This window comes from Malaclemys terrapin, chromosome 21 (genome assembly GCF_027887155.1).
Source record: "Malaclemys terrapin pileata isolate rMalTer1 chromosome 21, rMalTer1.hap1, whole genome shotgun sequence".
NCBI lineage: Eukaryota > Metazoa > Chordata > Testudines > Emydidae > Malaclemys > Malaclemys terrapin.
In genome coordinates this window covers 7254776-7271420 of record NC_071525.1, presented here as the reverse complement: position 1 = coordinate 7271420, position 16645 = coordinate 7254776, and the positions used below count along the sequence as shown (strand labels likewise).

The window sequence follows — 16645 nt, the reverse complement described above, 5'->3', positions numbered from 1 at the left end:
CCCCCTGCATTCATTCAGTTCATTCAGACCCTGCTTACGTCTGTAACCCTTTAGAGGCTGCAGCAGGCAAATATTCATCCTCGCAAGCACGTCATTGCTGTGCAGTCTGTGTTCTGAGGGTTATTCACAATAGGAGCGATGCTGATTTATAGCAGCTGAAGATCTGGCCCGACTAGCCTTTGCACTGTATAGAACCTTTCATCTGTGGATCTCAGGGTCCATCTCAGCATCCGCAGGACCAGATTAATCTTTTGTGGGCCACAGCGCCAGAACCCTGGCCCCACTCCCTGCTCTGTCCATGGCTCCGTATCGACACCCCGCCCCACTCGGCCTCTTCCTCCAGAGGCCCTGTCCACGCTCCACACCAGATCCCACTCGCACTTGGCCTCTTCCCTCCCAAGCCCCCCCCCCCCCCCCCCCCCGCCATTTGAATGGGGTAAGGGGGTGGAGAGGAGCACCCGCCGGCAAAAACAAAAGTCAGTGGCTACGGTTGGGATTCTAGGCCTCATCAGCATATTCAAAGTGCCAATATCCATATGCTAATATGCACTTACAGGGCATTGGTTTCTAACCATTAGAGGAGTGAAGTTCTGGAATAGCCTTCCAAGGGGAGCAGTGGAGGCAAAAGACATATTTGCCTTCAAGATTAAGCTTGATAACTTTATGGAGGGGATGGTATGATGGGATAGCCTAATTTTGGCAATTAATTGATCTTTGACTATTAGCGGTAAATATGCCCAATGGCCTATGATGGGATGTTAGATAGGGTGGGATCTGAGTTACTACAGAGAATTCTTTCCTGGGTGTCTGGCTGGTGAGGCTTGCCCACATGCTCAGGGTTTCGCTGATCACCATATTTGGGGTCGGGAAGGAATTTTCCTCCAGGGCAGATTGGCAGAGGTCCTGGGGGTTTTTCGCCTTCCTCTGCAGAGTGGGGCACGGGTCACTTGCTGCAGGATTCTCTGCACTTTGAAGTCTTTAAACCACAAGTTGAGGAGTTCAGTAGCTCAGACATAGGTCAGGGGTTTGATAAAGGAGTGGGTGGGTGAGATTCTGTGGCCTGCGTTGTGCAGGAGGTCAGACTAGAAGATCATAATGGTCCCTTCTGACCTTAAAGTCTATGAGTCTATGAGTAATTTCTGCTCAGCCCTGTGCACGCAGGAAAGAGCATGGGTGCTCTGAAAATCCCACTCAATGCTAGGTGCTCAGGCAGTTGAGGTTAAACCAAACACTGGCTCAGAGAGCATGCTGGGTGCCCAAATGCCAGTGAAACAGGCACTGGACTGAGACTCAGGAGACCTGAGTTCTAGTCCCCTTGCACTAGCACTGCCCTGCTGTGTGATCTTGAGCAAATTGCTTCCCTGATCTGTGCCTCACTTTCCCCTTGCCCTTTGTCTGTCTTGTCTATTTACCTTGTGACTCAGGGAGGCAGGCTCTGTCTTTCCCTCTGTGTTCATGCAGAACCCTGCACAACAGGATTTGATCTCAGCTGGGATCTCTAGGTTTTACCATAATACTGATGATCACTTAAACCCCAAAAGGGAGGTCCCAATGACTGTTTGCACCTGTCTGAGCTTTTGAAAATGTTGACCCAACTAGTTTATTTTTTAACTCTCCAAATCATGTGCTGTAGGGTCTGGGAAGGGAAGGAAAAACATCTGATTTTAGTGTTCTGGGGCTGGGCACTGAAAATCAGCCTATTTTGATACAGTCACAGTAAAAGTGAAAGCAGAGGTCCTGCCATTTCCTCATTCACAGTCCCATGTGATGAGCCTGGCAGGACAAATCAAACTCCTTCTTCTCGGCATGCAGTCAGAGCAGGAAGGGTGTTAGGGTTCACTTAGGAACCAACCTTGGGAGGAGAATTTAGGGGAATTCTTGCTGCCTGCGGATCAGTGCACGATTCCTGCCTAGAAATCTCCACCAGGCAAACTCCCGTCAGGTATGTTTGGCTTTTTCTTTTTCCCCTTGTACTTTAAATCTCCTCTTTGTCGTGTTTGGAACAATGTGTTTGAGGAAGTAAAATCAAGAAATGGCGTTTTGTATTTTGCTTGTAGAGAGTTTGCATCTGCAGACACCCGCGTGTATCAGTCTTGTCTTTCTATCCTGATATAAAAGTCTCTCTCTTCCCATAACCCCCTCTAGCTATCTATTCAACACCCTCTCTCTCACTCGCCATACACCCTCTCTATCTATCTATTCTCATACACCCTCTCCGTCTGTCTCTCTCTGTCTTTCTAGCCCCATACACTCCTCCATCTTCCTTTCTAGGCTGGAGTGTTCAAAGAAACCTAGGGGAGTTAGGTGAGAGTCAATGGGATTTGGGTGCCTAACTCCCTTGAAAATTGCTTAGGCTCCTTTGAAAATCCAAGTCCTCTTCACCTAAATCCCTCTGGGCCAGATCCTCAGCTGGTGTAAATCTGCTTCGCTCCAGTGACCACAATGGAGTGACACCAGTTTACACCACCTAGGGATCAAACTCATTGACCTCAGTGAAGCTACATCAATTCCCACCCCAGCTGGGAATGTCTCTGACTTTCGCTAGCTCTATCCCTCCCTCCCCGCTGGATCACCTTATCCCAGGCTCTGACGCCCATGGCGAGGTCCAAGATCCAGTTCAGGAGCTGTAGAAGTAGCCGGGTGAGATTATCCATTGACCCAGCTCTGTTTTCCTTTCAAGTCTGTTGTTGTCGTATGGGGTTCCAGGAAGCCCCTGCCCCATCGTCCCCAAGAGGGACAAGCTGACGGATGGCTCAGTATGAGAACTGCTGCAGGGTCAAGGTTTGCTTCTTGACACTTTGCTCATGGCAGAGAGAGTGGAGAAATCTCAGTAAGTCAGTGTCAGATCTCTTGCACCATCACTGAGTGGAGGAAATTGAGACACTTGACTTAACCATGCAGATATTATCTCTCACCAGCGTGCTCTTTTCTCCCCCTAGCTGAACAGAATGAAGCTGTTGGTTTGTATCTTCTTGGCCTCTCTTGCTGCTGCTGCTACTGCACATCTACACACAGACCTGACGCTGGATAACCACTGGGAGCTCTGGAAGAAAACCTATGGCAAACAATACAGCCACAAGGTGGGGTGTATGCATCTGTGATTTTAAAGTGGGGGAGGGGAATTTCCATCACCATCTTCCCTCAGGTCAGCAGGTATCTGGGATCTTAGCATGCCAGTCCTATGCCAGCTCTCACTGAGAACGCTGTCTCCTGCTCTTCTCCTGAAGATTGCAAAGCTCTCTCTGCTTTCAGAAGTGTATTCAGTTTTAATTGGGCCCTGTATGTACCCTCCACCTTGCCTAAACCATCCCGGGGGTTAGCTCATTTCTTCAAGCGTGTTTTGTTTGGGATATATTAGAGCCAGGTGACATTTTTCACATGACTCTTTTCTCCTTTTTTTTGGTGAAAAAATGCAGATTCGGGTTGACAGAAGCAATTGGGGAATTCGGTTTGATTTTGGCATATTGTTTTGGTCGAATTAAAAAAATTAAGATGGAAAGGTGGGGAAAATGGTTCATTTCAGCATTTAATAAATGAATCGTTTTATGTAGTGTTGCTGTGTGCTGTTAAAAACGCTGCTGCACACCACTGCAAAACTGGCTGCATTTTGGGGTGGGGAAGGACTCAGTCTTGCCACACTTAACTTGTTAAGACTCCCCTTGATTTCCTAGGAAGTTTTGCTTGAGTGAGTGTTGCAGGATTTGGGCAACATTTTTGCAAAGCACTTAGTTTCCTTGGGGATAAAAAAGCACTGTAGGACTATAACCCATTTATACTGCAGATGGTTTCCTCTGGGCTACTGCATATTAACGTGAGGGCTGTGCTTTGGTTCCAGAAAGAGGAAGGGGAACGGCGCGTGACCTGGGAAAAGAACCTCAAGCTCGTTATGCTGCATAACCTCGAGCACTCACTGGGGCTGCATTCCTATGAGCTGGGCATGAACCACCTGGCAGACATGGTAAGTTAAAAATATAAACCAAGTGACAGGGCATCTGGGAATTATCTGTATTTCCCTGGGGGTGCTGTGGCCAGAGAATGTACCTGAATAAGGGGCAGAATAAGCTCCAGCCAGTCCCGGGTCAGTATGAGCCCTGCAGAGGTAGGCCCCCAAACCACAGCTCCCCTCTGCGTCCTCCAGCAGCAACCTGCCCCCGTCACCGCTCCCGAGAGCTGTGCAAATCTTTGTTCTACTTGCTTGGGTCAGGGTTGTGTGAGGGAAATCTGCCATCAGGGGGTAGTCCTGATTTTTTAAGTGCAGGTGATCCACTCCCTGCTAGCCCGCTGCTGGGGTGACCCCCTCCCCCCCAGCATATTTCTGTATCAAATGGCATCCTCCAAGCATCGTGATCTTGCACATACAGTACATGTGAGGTCAAAAGTGTGGGACTCTCATTCCCGTAGGTTCCTGCTTCTATACTTTACTGTGTCTGCCACCCTCCCTTATCCCCATGAGGAAAGTCACGTGTGGAATAACACACGACCTGTCTGGTAGGCCGTTGCTGGTTAAAGAAGTTGCTCCTTTAACTGAAATTGCAGGGGCTTGTGTGTCAGATCCCGTTATTGCCAACGCCAAGCATTCAGAATTTAGGAGTCAGGCGCCTAAAATCATGGTGGGGTTAAAAATCTTGGGATTTAAAAAATGTCTAAGTCTGGGGGCTCTTTTTATTTGCCTCTGGGTTTTGCACTTTTAAGGGTTAGGTTTTCCAACAGTTCTCCACAATTGTATGAGAGATGGAAACTTAAAGAAAAAGAAAAAAAAAGCTGAAATTCTTGTGCAGTCTCACAACCCCCATACACTGGTGCGTTAAGGAAAACACCAGATATTGTGACACTCTCCATAAAATCAAGAGACTTGGCAAAGGTGATGCTCCTGGGTAAAGCTATGTGAAGAAGAGATTTTTTTTGGTTTGGTGACTGAAAAATCAATCAATCAAAAGTTAGTTTCAGGTGGACCTGAAATAGCAATAGTGAAATGAAAAAAAGATGAAAACAATTCATTTAGGGTCGGACAACACGTTTAGTTTTCTAGATTATTTTACCTTTTTAATAAATCAATAAAATGGAAGTAAAATTTGAACTGAAAAGTCATTTTGAATCCAAACAATTGGACTAATTTTGAATTTTTTTTCCCGACGGAAACAATTTTTCAAATTCAAGGTGAGTTTACGCAATGTTTCAGTCGACCCAAATATGTATTTTTCAGCCCCCTGCAAAATTTGATTTTGTCTGAAAACTTTCCGGCAGCGCTTCTCCTGTGTTCTATCCCCAGCAATGTCCTGGGGGAGGAGGATTAGCATGAGGAGAATCACAGAATCCTGAGTCCCCGGCAAACAAAGCTACAGCATGGGCTATTGTGTCAGCCAGGCTGATCCCCAGCATTCAGGCGTGCTCATAGTTTCACTGCATAAAGGAAAACACTGTATCAATGAACAAGAGTTGAACCTGAGCCGCAGAGTTTGTATCCAAATGTCCCCAGTGTTCGGGGCCAGTCTGTACATCGAAGGGGACGTCAGTTTGAAGGGGTGTGTGTGTTCTTTTAACTAGACCAGCGAGGAAGTGTTTGCCTTGTTAACGGGAGTGAAAATTCCCCACCGACCTGACCGAAATTCCACCTACAGGCCACGCCCTGGCAGCAAAGTGCCTGACTCCATGGACTGGAGGGACAAAGGATGTGTTACGGATGTGAAAAATCAGGTGGGAGGCTCAATCTGTTCCCCTCCTGACATGGGTGCCCATCACAGCAGTGGCTGAGCGCATCTCTGTTTTTTTCAGCTGGCCTGTGGGGCCTGCTGGGCTTTCAGTGCTGTCGGTGCCCTAGAAGCCCAGGTGAAACTGAAAACTGGAAACCTGGTGTCTCTCAGCGCACAGAACCTAGTCGACTGTTCCATTATGTACGGGAACCATGGCTGCAGCGGCGGATTTATGACCCAAGCCTTCCAGTATATCATTGATAATGACGGCATTGATTCGGACTCCTCCTATCCATACGCAGCTCAGGTTGGTATCCAAGTTTCAGACAGACACAGAGAGGGTCTGTCTACACTGCACACTAAGCCTGAGTTCTGACTCAGGTTTGAGCGCAGGCTCCCCTTCCATCCACACGCAAATCAGCCTGACTCAGGTCAGCAAGCGCTCAGGGCCCAGGTCCTACGACACTGCTAGAGGGGTGGGTCAGAGTCCGAGTCCTGCTGACTTGGGTCCAAGCCTTGTCATTTTGCAGAGTGGACGCAACAAAAGCTGCAGACCCGAGTCAGAAGGTCCGTGCAGGGCAGTATGGACACATTAGCACAGCTGTGAGACCTGGGCCCAGCAATTGTAAACCCAGGTTTACAGTGCAGTGTGGATGCTCAAGGTGGGCTTAGAAACACTGAGTCTACAAGCCCCTGTCCCCCAAACCCAGGTTTAAAATGCAGTGTGGACAACCCCAAAAACACAGAGACTCCATAGTCCTTTTCTTAGTCCGTTGCTGGCATCTCTTCTTGTGAGTGTTTAGCATTCTGTTCTTTGTGGCCTGTTTTGCTGGGTCTTCCTGCGCTGTTTGTGTCAGCACAAAGAACAAGGGAAGAGGCCTTCAGGCAGTGTTCTTTAGTGGTTAGAGCAGTAGAACTTGGAGTCAGGATTCCTGGTGTCTGATCCCAGTTCTGGGTGGGAAGTGGTGTCTAGTGGCTAGAGCAGAGGGACTTGTACTCAGGTCACTTGGGTTGTAATCTTAGCTCTGTTCCTCACACTTCCCTCTATCATAGAGGCATGGAGGCTCATAAATCCACAGATGAAGAATGTGCTGCAAATTTTCATTGCTGTCATTGATGGCTGAATCCTCATATTTCTTCTTACCTGAGTGATGGGAAAGGAGAGAGATTAACACTGGGGCATTTCAATTAGAGCTGGATAAAAAATAATTGACAAACAGTAAACTGGCTGAAAATGTGCTTTTCAGGGCACCAAAACTATTCGTGAATTTGACCTAAATTTGGCAAATATTTTCAGCCAAAACCCCTCCTGAGTCCCGTCCCCCCTGGAAATGTTAAAAGGAACCATTTTGAGAGCTCATTCGAAAATGAAATGACATTTGAAATGTTTCATTTGAACCAAATGAAATTTTTTTGATTTTTCGTTTCAGCAAAAAACCCTGAAAAAATGGAATTTTGGTTTGAAACAAACCAGTGGGGTTTTTTTAGGTTTTTGTTTTGTTTTGTTTTTTTCTGTTTGTTTATTTTTCTGGATAAGTCACTGAACTGAAAAATCCATTAGTCCCCCAGCTCTGATCTCGATGCCCAGAGGCAGAAGGAATGCTCCAGAGGGAGCAGCAGTGATCTAAGAAATGAGAGGGATTCAGCTAACAGAGTGGAATAAAAGGAAGATAAAAGCAAATGCTGTGAGTGGGTCAGATGTTCATGCCAGAGGCTGAAATGTCCCTATTTCATCTGCTCTTTGCCCCTGCCAGAACGGAACGTGTCACTACAACCCTGCCACGCGAGCCGCCACCTGCTCCAAGTTCGTTGAGCTCCCGTATGCCAATGAAGCAGCCCTGAAGGATGCCATAGCCAATATTGGACCTGTGTCTGTCGCCATAGATGCAAAACAGCCTTCGTTTTTCCTGTACAGATCAGGTACATTCTCTAAGCTACAACACCTCGCGCCCGGTGCTGTACATAGTTTGAAGCAGTGATGCCTTTGCTTTCTGTGGACTGTCTCTTTAAATTGGTAGAGGAATGTGGAGCAAGTTGCTATTTGTTCTGCAGCATGTTACTGAGGAGACGCGCACATTGTGCTCTTCTCCTGGAGACCTGGCTTTTGTTTTCTTGTTATTTCCTGGAATCTTTTGGTCCCTCAAGAAATGACAGTAATTATAAAACAAAAGCCACAGGCAGCTGAAAGCTCGTTTTGCTGTTTGTGAGTGACACCATCATGTAACCCCTTGGTTCATAGGTGCTGACTTTTATTTTTCCCCAGGGGTGCTCCACCCCTGCTCCGCTACTCCGTCCCTTCCCTTGAGGCCTCGCCCTCGCTCTGCCTCTCCTCGCTCCAACCTCTCCCCTGAGGCTCCCGCCCCGCTCACTGCTCTCTGCCTTCCCAAGCGCCTCTCCTAGCTGCCGAACAGCTGATCTGCGGTGCCTCCAAACAGCTGATCAGTGGCACCTTTAGCAGTGCTGCCCATCATTTGTGGCTGGTGGCTGCTGAGTACCCACTATTTTTTTCCCATGGGGCTCCAGCCCCTCTAGCAGCTGGCAAGAGGATAAAAGCCTACTACTGCTAGAAGCTAATGTCTCTTGTCTTATACGTAGGATATGTCTATACTGCATACTGGTGGTGGTGGCGTGTAGGGTAGGTGTAGCTACACATGGCTGTGAAAAGCACAGCGCTGTGTAGCTACACACAGCAGGGGAAGGTTCTGGCGCTGGAGGCAGTGGGAACTGTCAGAGTTTTTTCCCACGACCTCCTGCTGCTGGAGTCTTTCTCTATGGCACAAAAAGGCCCCAGCCGCAGGGTGGTAGCGACATATGACACTGCTAAAAATAGCAGTGCAGATGGGGGAGGCCCTGCTTGGGTGTGTAGAGAGCATGTACCCTAAGGGTTCAGGTGTGTCTTTACTCCTCTAAGCCGTCTACCCTGCCGTTAATGTGGTGTGTGTGTGTGTAGTGTGTATAGTCTACACGCTGCCATAAGGAGTGTGCAATGTGGACATACGCTTAGATTGGAAGCTCTTTGGGGCAGGGACGATCCTTTTGTTCTGCGTTTATACAGTGCCATGGGGCCCTGGTCTATGTTTGGGGCTGGCAGGTGCTACTGTGACACAGATTAATAATAACAACAAATGACCGGAGATGCTCCTTTAGCTCGAATGGTGCTTCAAGGGCTAAGGACCCCAGGTTCAATTCCTGCTGGTGTCTTAGTGTGTGTCATTAAAATAGCACCCCAGTGTGGACCCTTCACTCATGTTAATGTAATGCCAGTATGCCGGGGTGAGCAGCGAGGAGCGAACGTGGAACTTCTGAGTCTTAATGCATGAGCCTTTCCTGCTTGATCTGAAAGACCCAACCTCTTCTAACCAAGGCTGTAGCAGGCTCATCAACCTTTCTGTGGCCCAAACACCACTAGAGGGGGACAGAACGCCCCACCAAGTCGGCGTGACTTACATCTGAAGAAGTGAGGTTTTTTACCCATGAAAGCTTATGCCCAAATAAATCTGTTAGTCTAAGGTGCCACCAGACTCCTTGTTGTTTTTGTGGATACAGACTAACACGGCTACCTCCTGATACTATTAACCTATGCTTTTTTTAATTAGTTTTGACTGGGTTGTATTCCAGGCATTGTCAGATATTTTGGCTGCAATTTTGTGCTGCATCAAACTCAGCCCAGGGGCTTAGGAGAGCTGGGTTCTATTCCCACGGCAAGTCACTGCCTGCTCTCTGCCTTAGTTTCCCCAGCTCCACAATGGAGATAATGAGACTAACCTGCTTTGTGATCTACTGAGGAAAAGAGTGAGGGATTGTTATTATTACCCCCCCTACAGGGCACCAGGTTAGAGGCATGTTGGTACCATGTGGTTGCCGTTGCCCCCAACAACTTTACTGAGCAGAGAAGTCCCTGCTGGGTTTTTTTCTCCCATGTGATTGCGCATTCCTTCCTTCCAGGAGTCTACGATGATCCAAGATGCACTGATGACGTGAATCATGGGGTTCTAGCTATTGGCTATGGCACCCTGGATGGGAAGGACTTTTGGCTTGTGAAAAACAGGTAAAAGAAAATCCATCACTGAGCCGTATTTATCTATAGAATAATGTGCTCCTGGGAATGCGTGTGGCATGAGTAAGCTGTGTAGAACTGTGCTTGTATGTGTCTGTACTACTGTGAATTGGATGCACTTTGATAAACAGCTTGAAACACATGAGAAAATGGGGGAGGGGAACCCTGCCTATAAAGAAAGATGTTTTATTCTCTTAATGTTTAATTCTGTGTTTTTTCTCCTTCCAACAGCTGGGGTGAATATTTCGGTGACAAAGGATACATTCGAATGTCCAGGAACAAAGGAAACCACTGCGGGATTGCCAGCTACGGTTCTTATCCACAAATATAGAGGGACGCTCTGCTTCAGAATGCACTCTGGAGATGTGGTCTCTTAAACTGCTAATCTTAGCCTTGCTGTAATCTAGCTGCTCTGTTTGAGAACAATGTATGGGCTCTAATGGCAAAATCCTCCCATCAGATCCATCTGCTGTATCTGAGACAAGCAGCTGAAATGATGAATGATCATGATTGGTCTGGTCCAGAATTTGGGCACTTTTAGCTCACTCTCCCTATCCCACAGGGGTGTTTGTAATTGATTAATGTCTATGCATTGCTTTGCACACGTGAAGTGCTATTTCAGTGCCAAGTATTGTCACTGCCGCTGTCTCAAAATGTGTTGGAGTGAAGGCCGTGTCAAACGGATAAAGCTAGTCCATGCGGTAGAGTTGCCGAAGCCACGTCAGAGGTGGAGAGGCAAAGTAGATAGAGCAACACATCCCTAGCCACGTGTATCAATTTTCCACAATACAGGTCACAAAGCAATCATTAGCAACCCGGGAGATCAAGCAAACTATGGACATTCCTTGGAGGAGGGAACGTGTTTTCCATGGCTACACAAAATTGGGTTGGTATCTTGCAATGCTGCTCCCATAAGTCTTATGCGAAAACCGTAGCACGCCAGCAGTCAGAAATGACCTGAGATGGCCTTGTGCCATGGAGAAGGCCAGCCACGGAACCAAGTGCTGCTGCTGTTATAAATTGTGACCTACAGAGTGAGGTCAGCCTTTGCACTTGCAGCGCTTGGACCAAGGACACGGTGCAGAGATGAAAGGTCTGATTCTCTCTTGAACTGCACAGCCGTTTACCCCTGTGCAAAGTAGGTGTATAATGTTGCTGAATCAGAAGAGCAGCAGTTTTCAGCCGAGGTATCCATGGCTGCACATGATGCACAGTAGCAGGGAGTCAGGCCCAAAGGCTGTAAATCTAGGTGCAGGTATGGGATGAGCGATTGAATGAGCAAGAATGCAGGGAAAGGGTGAATCTGGAATCCACACCCTCAGCTGCAAGTGCCAGCACGGCACTGGGAATCACATCTGCTGCCCTGCTCTACTCCACAGGCCGCGGGGGAGCCCTGCTTCCGGATCTGACCTACTTTGCCCTACTTCGGAATATGATTTGCAGACACCTATTGACCGAATCCTTGCGGGATACAGTTTCAGAGTGAGGTCACACATCTCTACAGCACATGAAATGCATTCTCGTCTCTCCAATTCAGCAGTGAGGTTGCTATGATGATCCAGATCTAATCTCATCTGTAAACAATGCATGTAATAGAAATTACACATCCTCCTCCAAAAGGAAAAAAATATATTCAATTGTCTGAAAAGTTTAGGCTCAGTCTGTTCAGCAGGGCAAAGTGTGGGATACTTAGCGAGCAACAGAAATTCAAAGCCATACTGACTAAACAAACTCTCGGGCCCTGATGCTTCAAAATCTGACTCATGAGGGTGGAGCCCTGAATCTAGGCAAACCCCCAAGAGGGATTCATATGGGCACAGGTGTCCACTTGAATTAATCAGGTTACAAAGTCAGGGCTTTAGTTAATCCAAGGGAAGCCGGGAAAAATGTGGGATCCATCAGTGTGTTGTAAGGCCAGGTGGAAGAATGATCACCGGTGGGACAGGAGTGAGAAATCACATCTTTGTCAAAATATAACCATTTGGGGAGCTTGTTCCCAGTTATGTCTTTATCTTTGTGGCTGGTTTTAGCAAAATATAATCTGTCAGTTGCAAAAAAAAAACAACCCAATGGATGAATTTGGAACAACTGAGCAACATCAACTCAGTGAAATTTCATAAAATTTGCAACAACCACCAAAGCATTTCTTGCCCTGGCTAAATTTGCAGTTTTACTTGGGTGGTTCGATGAGGCCGTCTTGTGTCACTGCTTCCCCTCATTTGTGGGGAGCACCAGGTGAGTGACTGATGGATCTTGGGGAACCCCTGTTGCTAGGCAATGTCTGACTCTGTACTGTTTGTTTCCTAAACTTTTAGGTGAAATTCACCCTGTGTGGAGGGCTAGCACAAGGTCTAGACACCACTCTAGGGTGATCACATGCCAAGTTTACGACTGGAAAGTCTGGTTGGAAAGGGGACCAGACTGTCCAGTCAGATCTACTGACCGGACATTCAAAGTCCGGCTACTGCGGGCGAGGGAGGTGGGGAGGCGCCGGGTCATCACCTGCACCAGCCTCTACTCAGCTGGGGCCGCCTCCTACCTATATTGGGTGGCTGCAGCTCCCAGCCCGAGCTCCTCAGGCAAGTCCCTCCTGACCCGGGTGGTGGGGGGTGTAAGGGGAAAAGCAGCGAGCAACAAGGGAATGGGGGAAGAGGAGTGGATGGGGTGAGGCCTCAGGGGAATGGGCGGGGTAGGGGAGGTTCTGGCACTCCTGCTGTAGTGTCTGGTTTTTAAATATTACCAAGTTCGCAACCCTACTCACATCCCACCTAAACCCTGAAAAAAGATGGGGTGCCCTAGCTCCCACTACCCCAGGATGGGATCCCCTCCACTTCTCCATCTCACCAGTTCCCTCTCTCCTTTGCCTTCCAGAGTGAAGGGGTGAAAGGGAGTGGTGGAAGGGGGGGCTGGAAGGCAGGAAGAAAGCAGAGGAAATAAATGGATGATGGGGTAGATGGAATGACGAGGGGGTTAGAGCAAGAAGTGGGAGGCCTGGGAGAACAGGGGCTGTGCTCATAGATTTTAAGCTTCAGTTCCATCAACCATTGAATGGTAGGGTGGGGAATTGCTATGTCCCCCCACTAAGAGCAGGGGTCCCCCGGGGAGGGATGCCACCCTGTGGAAAGAGGCGCCCCTGAGGTGGGTACAGTAGTCACCAGCATGTTGTGATAGCAGGGATTCCTGATGGCTCTCTGGCCGAGGTGCTGAAGGGGCCCTCAGTGCTGCCATCTCATGGTTTTGCTGGAAGGTCGCTGGGATCTCTCTCTCTCACTCGCACACACGCAGCTCTCTATAGGATGGATCCAGTCCCGTTTGCACTATGGCCTCCTTGCACTGGGTAGAGCAGTGTACAGGGCCCTCAGCGCAAATGAGGGTCAGTCTGTCACTTGGGGAGGGTCGAGCCTCGGATGGATGCCAGTCCAGCTGATGACTGAGCTGGGAAGTGAGGGGGCAGGCCCACAGCCTGGCATATGGCTCTAATATGGGCAGCCCCTAACCCTTCTAGTGGGTGCTGTGGCCACAGCACGGGGAGAATTGTATAGTCTCTAAGGGGAAAATCCCCCCAACCGATCTATCTGGTGGATCTGAGACAAGCCTCAGAAATTAGATCTTATTGCAGCAGGCCTCACCAAGGAGGAGGGTATTTTTAGTTCTATCTCCACAAGCCTCCCCAGGATGTTGTGAGCCTTACTCGCTTTCTGTCTACACTGCTTTGAACATGACGCTCATCGGCATTGTTGCTGTCTCAGATTGGGTTGGAATGAAGGCTGTGACGGGTGTGAAACATAGGCGCTGACTTTTATTTTTCCCCAGGGGTGCTTCACACATGCTCTGCCCCCAGGCCCCGCCCCCATTCCGGCCTGGCCCTGAGGCCCCACCCTTGCTCCGCCTCTTCCCACCCCCCAGCTCCAACCCCTCATCAAGGCCCCCGCATGCTCGCTGCTCTCCGCCCTCCCCAGCCACCAAACAGCCAATCGGAGGTACCCTGGAACAGCTCATTGGGAGCGCTGCCAAACAGCTGTGGCTGGTGGGTGCTGAGCACACCCTATTTTTTTCTATAGGTGCTTGAGCCCCAAAACACCTACAGAGTCGGTGCCTATGATGGGAAAGACACCTCACTCCCTTGGTACAGCTACATGGTGGCAAGGGCCATGTCCATGGATCAACATGTGTCTGCCCTGCCCACATGTGTAGATTTTTTTAACCCAAAGGCTGCAGAGCAAACGCTAGCAACCTGGGCTATCCAGTGACTTGTGCACCCTCCACATGCACTGCATTCAGCAAAAGCAGGCAGAGGGAGAATGGGAGAAGCATGAAAATTGCTTTTTCCAATGCTGTGATCCCCAGACACAACTGTCTATCGCTGCACTACAAGAAACTTCTTTCCTTTATCTGAGGCTGAGGACAACAGGAGTACAGAGCACGTGCTGGGCGTACAGTGTCTGGATGTAGCAAGGGTAACCCGGGGGCTCTATCAAGCCAGGAATCCAGCTGGTGAAATTCCCAATGCAGAAGTTTCCTTTTCATTTCTTCAGTCCTTTACCATAAGAACATGAGTTATTATTTCTCTGAACTTCCCAGTTTGCTCAGTCATTGTTTTGTGGTGAATAAGCAGGCACAAAAATGCAGGAAGCTGATATGTAACCTTTAAGAGGCTGCAGCAGGCAAATATATTCATCCTCGCAAGCATGTCATTGATGTGCAGTCTGTGTTCTGAGGGTTATTCACAATAGGAGCGATGCTGATTTATAGCAGCTGAAGCTCTGGCCCGACTAGCCTTTGCACTGTATAGAACCTTTCATCTGTGGATCTCAGGGTCCATCTACACAGGAAAAAAAAAACCCACAGCGGCAAGTTTCAGAGCCCAGGTCAACTGAGTCAGGCTTGCAGGGCTTGTGCTGTGGGGTTAAAAATAGCGGAGTAGACATTCGGACTCAGGCGCTGAGCCGCGGGTCTTTTTTATGCCTTTGAAATAATAATAATGGCTTTAATGTCAGTGAGAAAAAGGCCTGCCTGTACTGACTTTAGATAAACTGGTTACGCTCTGTGCCTCAGTTTCCTCATCTCTAAAATGATGACAGTGCTATCGACTCAATTTTGTAAAGTGCTTTGAAGTATTTGGATGGATGGCACTATGTAAATACTATGCTGTAAACGTCCGGTGCGGGGGTCGGGCCCTCTCAGGGGCCGTCGGGGGCCAGGCCGCCTCACTACACGGCCTGGATCGGTCTCAGGGTTCCGCCCCTCTGGCAGGGACTAGGCCAAAGGTACACGGCCTCTGCAATGAGCTCCTGCTCTCCGTCAGGGTCCGGCAGTAACTCAGGCCCGGGCTCCGGTCCTCACTGCCGGAGCTGGGGATTACAAAGTCAGTCAAGCCCCCGCGCTAGCTCAGGGCGGGGCAATAAACAGTAGTTCGGGCGCTCAGCTCCGTGGATCCGGAGCTGCGCCCTGACAAACTCAGGACGTCCCAGGCCCTTATTCAGGGGAGGGCAACCCCCAATAGTCCAGGGCGCTCAGAACCTTCCTTCAGGCTGAGCAGTAAAGTCAGGAGTTCAGGCCCGGCCCTCAATCAGGGCGGGGCAGCACACAATAGTCCAGGGGGCTCAGAACCTTCCTTCAGGCTGAGCAGTAAAGTCAGGGGTTCAGGCCCGGCCCTCAATCAGGGCGGGGCAACAAACAATAGTCCAGGGGGCTCAGGACCTTCCTTCAGGCTGAGCCCAGGCAGGGTTAGTAGCCCCAGGCCCTCAGTCAGGGCGGGGCAACAAACAATAGTTCAGGGGCTCAGGACCTTCCTTCAGGCTGAGCCCAGACAAAGTTAGTAGGCCCAGGCCCTCAGTCAGGGCGGGGCAACAAACAATAGTTCAGGGGTTCGGGTTCAGGTCTGGGTATCAGGAGCTGAGCACGGACAAACTCGGGACGCCTCAGACCCTCAGTCAGGGTGGGGCAACAAGCACTCGTTCAGGGCAGCAAGCAATAGCTCAGTGGCGGTGCCAGAGCGCTGGCTGGAGGGGGAGACTGCCACCCGTTAAGTGGGGTGGCAGGGGGGACACAGGCCCACCCACTCCACTGTGTCCCAGCCCGGGGCCCTAAGAGCGGCAGTCAGTCTGCCGCTGTGTTGGTGGGGTCCTGACCGCAACACACCAACATGGGTTCGCTCTCTGTTGTAGCTAGACTGGGGTCAGCTACCCCCGGGCTGATTTCCATTTCCTCCTCCATTTGTACCTGCTCCCCGCTGGGCTCGGCAACGGGGTCCCACACCATGGGTTCCTCACTTCGCAGAGGGTCGTCCGGGTCGGGTTGCTCCTCCGGTCTCCGGTCAGGGGGGCGCTCGGGCCCCTCCTCGGGGTACCGTGCTCGGGGCAAGGGTGGCCAGTCTACCTCGGGGTACCTTGCTTGGGGAAGGCTTGGCCAATCCGCGTCGGGGTACCTGGCTCTGGGGAGGTCCGGTCGGTCGGTGTCCGGGTATCTGGCTCTGGGGCAGCTCGGTCCGTCCGTGTCCGGGTACCTGGCTCTGGGAAGCCTTGGTCTCGCCGGAGCTCGCACCGGCACGTCTGGCCTCTCCGGCTGCTGGGCTCTAACTGAGGGCTGGGGCCTGGCTCTTATACTTCCTGTCCCGCCCCTTGACTTCCGGGGGGCGGGAACAGGTGGCGGTGGCTCCGCCCACTTGGGTGCCAATTCAGGCTCCTCTCCCTCAGGGGCCGTCGGGGCCCAGGCCGCCTCACTACACGACCCCCCCCCCAAGGCTGGTTCCCGTGCAGCGGGGCCAGCCCATTCCACACCCCCCAACCGGGAAAGGAAATCCGCGTTTGCGTGCTCCTTACCAGCCCGATGGCGGACCGTGAAAGCAAACGGCTGGAGCGCCAGGTACCATCGTTGCAGCCGCATGTTGTGGTCCTTC

General features: G+C 50.2%; 1 protein-coding gene across 1 annotated transcript; it reads left to right on the top strand.

Annotated features, from left to right (window-relative positions):
• The first annotated feature begins 1792 nt into the window (after positions 1–1792).
• On the top strand, positions 1793–11395 carry LOC128827174 (cathepsin S-like). The gene is made up of 8 exons (XM_054010962.1): positions 1793–1942; positions 2940–3080; positions 3836–3958; positions 5545–5694; positions 5773–5997; positions 7445–7610; positions 9636–9738; positions 9979–11395. The coding sequence occupies exons 2-8, from the start codon at positions 2949–2951 to the stop codon at positions 10076–10078; spliced, it is 999 nt and encodes a 332-aa protein (XP_053866937.1). The 5' UTR covers positions 1793–1942; positions 2940–2948; the 3' UTR covers positions 10079–11395.
• The last annotated feature ends 5250 nt before the right edge of the window (positions 11396–16645 follow it).